We start from the raw sequence: 5,490 nt of genomic DNA, 5'->3' as shown, positions 1-5,490 counted from the left end.
ATCTTAACCCCCCCCCCCAATGTTCAGCACAAAGTTACACCGATGCATGTTCAGGATCACAGTGCATAGATTGTGAAGTGTCACATATCCTGACTTACAATTTCTGTAGATATAACCGTTTATATCCCTCTCCAGGCAGGCGTTGCCGATTTGCAACAGTTAAAAAACGAACACCCTGATTACCCCACATACATATTTTATTAGTTTTTTTTACTCAGAAGTACCACTGCTGGACTTGGTTGTGCATTACCAACGAAAAGTTTAATTTGAGCCTGAGAGGGATATCAGTGATGTCATGCAATCTAGTCTGTGTGTCTGTCCTTTTCCTGCTGAATTACTTCAGTGACTGTAATCTATCATGTCCCCGCGGGGTCCTTCGCATATAGGTGTAACATAGAATCAGCCAATCAAATCGCAGCTTTTCAGCCAGTGTAAAAAATTATATATATTTTTTGCACTGAATCATCTGAGCGCAGGTGCCCAACCTGGCAAAGATGCCCAACGGATTTACTTTACCAAATGGGTCATCGCGGCCTTACCGTATTGGTCCATTTGATTGACCTTGGTCTTTATTGTTTATTTTATTTTCACTTGCTACACACGGGACAAACATGATAAATCAACAACTGACAATGACTAATTAATATTAAAATCTGTAACATAATGTTTGGAGTTTAGTCTGTTACTGTTGCTATTTTTACCATTTCTTCTTGGAGCAACTGTAACCCACATTATTTCCTTAGGGATTAATAAAGTATTCTGATTCTGATTGTTTCAGGATGACCTGCCATCATCCAATCACACATCTGCTTACCTGCATCTGTTGCTCGCTTCTCACTTTTCGCGTATAGAATTTCGAAAAAGACATCGGTGCAAATTATAAGTCTGTATTATAATGTCTGGTGTTTTCGTGTTTGTATTTATTTTCTTTTATTTTGCGAGTTGGTTATTAGACGCTGCCCCAGCCGGTCAGAGACTCCCCCGCCGCCCCGCCCTCTCCTCCCTGAGCCGCAAGCAGCAGGCGCACCTCGCAAACGGAGGGCGCCCTTACTCCCAGCAAATGGGCGATAGAAAACCGATCGGTGCCTGTGACATCCCCGCTATGCGCTGGCATGACGTCGGGGCAGCATGAGTGCGAGCATTTTTTTTTTGCCGGTGCCGGTGATGCCGCCCCTCACCACGATGCCGCCCCGGGCAACTGCCCGTATCAAAAACAGCTTCTGGTGGCCGGTATTGACAACTAACTCTTATGACTGTCTTGCTTCTCCGTTGCGTGTTTGGCATTTTTTAACCTTTATTTTTAAAAAATAAAATTTTTTCCATAAAATACATTTCGAGAAAGATTTCACTGCTATTATAATTAGGCCTTTAGATTGGCACCAAGGTTGATTTTGATTCATCATTATTTTTTTTGCAGGGGCACAGTAAATGTAATAATCATAACCTATAATGGTATATGATGTTTTTCACTTTTTCCACACTAAATGTTTATTACCTTGCTAACGTAAATAAAATTACAAGCTCAGTTTGAACTAGAAAAACATTTATTTTAGAAAGATAAACATGAACATTTATGTTGTTGGGGATGGGGAGAGAGACAGACAGGGAGAGAGGTAGTATGTGTCTGGGTGTGAGAGTCCTGCTCAGACGGCACAGTCGTTACAAATGGACACACTGTGGTCCTTGCATGTATACTTCTCACATTTGCAGCAGGTGTTGAAAACTCTTCTTTTGTCTTTGCAAAATTCGCACTGCCTCCTGCCCTTAAATTGAATGATGGGAGCAGTCCATGAAGCCGCTGCAGTCAGATTTGTGACTACTGCTGCAGCGGCTGATGAGCGAGGAAGGCGCCCTCTCTTTGCTATGTGTGGGTTCACCAGCATTTCTCCCACTTCTTCAATGAAGAGCCTCCGTCTGTGTCCTTTCTGCTTCGGCCAGGATGACTCGATTAATGTCCACAGGACGTAGGCATTGTAAAGTGAAACATCAAGGACGTTGTGGAAGAGGGCCATTGGCCAGTAATTTGTTCTCCTCCTGCAGGAGTAGGTGCCAACAACCTAACAAAAAAAAGAAGCATAAAACATACATATATATTAGACATGAATATGAGCAAGAATGAATAAATATATGCATAACTGGTTCGTAATGACACCTACCATATCAAGGTTGTCGACACCTCCTTTGCATTTGTTGTAATCTTCGATTATTACAGGCTTTCTCTTCCCTTCTTTGCTCACGTCTGGGCGGCGGTGTTTTGTGCTTAGTAGCAGCACATTCTTGCCCCGTCGGGGGATGTAAGACACAAGTGTGTGGGTGTTTGTAAAAGCAAAGATGGAGGAGAAGATCTCTCTCTTTTTTGCCTGGAGCAAATGAGGTGGAAGCTCAGGCTTGTTTTGGCGAATTGTGCCAACCAGGGCCATTTTCCTCTTGAGTAGCTCATCTGCCAGTGCACAGGAAGTGAAAAAATTATCACAGGTGACGACATGTCCCTGGAGCCCCTCTGTCATGTCCAGGACCACCCTCATCCCCTGGTTGACTTCAACACGATCTGGAGCTGCTTTGCCCGTGTACACCTGCAGTCTCCATGCGTAGGATGTTTTGACATCACAGGCTGCCCAAATCTTGATACCATATTTGGCCGGCTTCTTTGGCATGTACTGCCTGAAGCTACACCTGCCTTTGAACGCGACGAGTTGTTCATCCACACAGAGATCTCTGTCTGGGCTGAACAGCATCTCCAGGCGGTGCGTCCACATATTCCAGACTTTGCGGAAGGGAGTCATCTTGTCAACATGGCGTTGGGGGCGGGATAGCTTATCATCGAACCGCAGTGCTCTGCTGATGTGGTGAAACCTGTTCTCGGACATCGTAGCCCGGAAAATGCTCCGTCCCCATTTTTCGCTCCAGAGGCTCTTCGTTGATTCGTGTTTTGACCTGTAAACACCGGACAAAACGAGCAGCCCCACATAAGCCCGAAACTCCTCTGCGTCTATATCTCGCCAGCCGGGAATTTTGCGATTCCCATGCAGGTTTGTCATGGACACAATATGCTTCACGATCTCATCCGTTAGAAACAGCGCGAAGCTGGATATGGGGTCAACGATTCGGAGAGTGGCATAGCGTGTAGGTCCCGGGGTCAGACCAGTGGCTGCTGGGATGTAGCGGAACGTCTCAGCGTTTGTGGGAGACCAAGATATTTTTCCATTTTTTGACGTCCATGCTGCTTCATCAATTTTCTCTCCGTTTTCATCTCCGGCCGCTGCTGCTTCATCAATTTTCTCTTCGCTTTCATCTTCATCCGAGTCGGAACTGGACCCCAGCTGCTCTGTTTCTGCCTCCGATACCTCTTCCTCCTCGTCCCCAGATTCCACGGGGGATAACGCGGAGCTATCCTCGTACTCAGAGTTCATGATGACTGGATATCACGGATATTTAAATAGATTTCCTTATGCGGCCAGGAGATCGTTTCTCTTGCCTTCCCTTTTGCCAGCACGTGCAGGACTAAACCGATTCAAAACTCTATCCGGTTAGTCGTGACGCATGGACCCTGCTTCCGGTCAGTCCAGCTAACGTAAAGCTACAAACATCTCTACTGTTTAGGCTACGTCCACACGTACACGGGTATTTTTGAAAACAGAGATTTTCCGTTTCCGTTTTAAAAAAATCCCGTCCACACGTGAAGTTTTGAGAAAAATATCTCAGTCCACGCGTAACCCCCCCTCCAACAAAACAAAAACAAAGGCAAACGCTGTAATGAGCACGCCAAAGCAACAGGTGGCGATATAATCCTAACCTTGCAGAAATGTTGGCCAATCGGAAGTCTTGAAGCCAGGGCGGGAAAGCATCAACAAAGACGGTGGAACTTTTTTTTACTTCCAACTTTATTTCTTAAGAACAATAACAACAAATATAAAAAGTTTGGCTTCTTACTTGAGAACTAAAAAGCATTCGAGTCTTTCCTACTAGAGTCAGTATAGCCAAATAGCACATTTAGGTAAAAAAGCACAAAATCCGATAAGACATCGCATAGAAGCAGAACTGAGTCGTACATGTGACAGACAGTGAGGTGGAATTATTCCTCAATATCACACTGGAATATGAAACAGCAAAAAAAACAAAACAAGAAAACGTGGACTGGGAGACTTGTCAGGGGAAATAAGGTTAGCCTACCATACATGTATAAACGAATGCCCTACTGTATTTCAGTAGCCCAATTATAGATGCCTTTAGCACCTTTAGGTTTGACCTAGTAATGATACAGCTCGGCTTCATTTCTTTAACTACTGTGTAGCTTAACCTACACGAAGTCATCATAATGACAGATTTATATTCATCTGAATCTGCAGTGTAACTGTGTTGGTGTTGAATCCCTACCTCAAGAATGTTGTAGAGTTAAAAGTATAGGAAAAGAGAACACTTAACCTAAAATATTTAAGTGTAGCACTTAAGTAAATATTAATCTTGGTATTCCACCACTGATTTATTTTTAACATTTATTGTGGTTAATTAGTTTTTCATTGTTTTATTCTACCTTTTGTCAAGGCAAAACTCAAGGGCCACAGACAGGACAGACTTGAAAGAAGACTTTCAACTGAAACACATTTGCGTAATGTTGCAGAGGTGGACATACAGATGAAGAAAAGAATTCTGGATATGATGGAGACATCTGAGAGGCGAGCTTCTGAACATCACAGTAAATTATAAGTCACTCTTGAGAGACAAGTTCAGTTGCAGATGGATTTTTACTGCTAAGACAAGTCATGCATCCACCACCACAACCTTTCAACCTGCCACCACACCATGGTGGGCACATCTATGCATGTGCACCACCACCACACGCTGTACCTGGCTCATTTCCACCCAACAGTACCATAACTGAGCTGCCAAGCAGCACACCCTACCCACCCCTACCTTTGCAGGGAGCAGGGCAATTTTTCTTCACACAAGCACTTTTGGAGGATGATATTTGAAATAATCTGCATCGTTACCTATGCTGGGAAATTAATAACTTATGTTGGGAACTTTTGGGGCTGCATCTGTATGCTCAACTGTTGGCATGTTAAATGTTTTCTATTAGCTATTATGCAGCTCAAATCCTTTGTTCAAAACAGCACTTTGACTTTGACTTAAGTGTAAGAGGTCTTCCTCCAAATAATCAGACCCAACCAATATAACCTCTTCAATAAAATTATCTTATCTTACATAAATAGGCTGTTGATTTTCTTTACTCGTTTCAGTTATTACCAACAAAATAGTTGCATGTTTAATCATCTGGGAATTTACCCAGATTTATTTATTTAGACAGAGATCTTAACCCCCCCCCCCCCCCAATGTTCAGCACAAAGTTACACCGATGCATGTTCAGGATCACAGTGCATAGATTGTGAAGTGTCACATATCCTGACTTACAATTTCTGTAGATATAACCGTTTATATCCCTCTCCAGGCAGGCGTTGCCGATTTGCAACAGTTAAAAAACGAACACCCTGA

The 5,490-nt window shown here is 43.4% G+C and overlaps 1 protein-coding gene across 1 annotated transcript; it reads right to left on the bottom strand.

Annotated features, from left to right (window-relative positions):
* Positions 1–1,206: 1,206 nt before the first annotated feature.
* Positions 1,207–3,766, bottom strand: LOC113030011 (piggyBac transposable element-derived protein 4-like). Its single transcript, XM_026181026.1, has 2 exons — positions 2,157–3,766; positions 1,207–2,057 (listed from the first exon to the last, which is right to left on the bottom strand). Exons 1-2 carry the CDS (start codon positions 3,408–3,410, stop codon positions 1,644–1,646), a joined length of 1,668 nt encoding a protein of 555 aa, XP_026036811.1. The 5' UTR covers positions 3,411–3,766; the 3' UTR covers positions 1,207–1,643.
* Between the last annotated feature and the right edge of the window lie 1,724 nt (positions 3,767–5,490).

Source organism: Astatotilapia calliptera, chromosome 2 (genome assembly GCF_900246225.1).
Source record: "Astatotilapia calliptera chromosome 2, fAstCal1.2, whole genome shotgun sequence".
Lineage (NCBI taxonomy): Eukaryota > Metazoa > Chordata > Actinopteri > Cichliformes > Cichlidae > Astatotilapia > Astatotilapia calliptera.
Note: the sequence above shows the minus strand (reverse complement) of the source record. Positions and strands in the feature narration are given on the sequence as shown.

Bases quoted from the DNA above. Each gene is read 5' to 3' on its own strand.
- LOC113030011 (XM_026181026.1), bottom strand. From the start codon at position 3,410: ATGAACTCTGAGTACGAGGATAGCTCCGCGTTATCCCCCGTGGAATCT. The intron at 2,058-2,156 runs GTAGGTGTCATT...TTTTTTTGTTAG, and splicing joins GTGTCGACAACCTTGATATG to GTTGTTGGCACCTACTCCTG.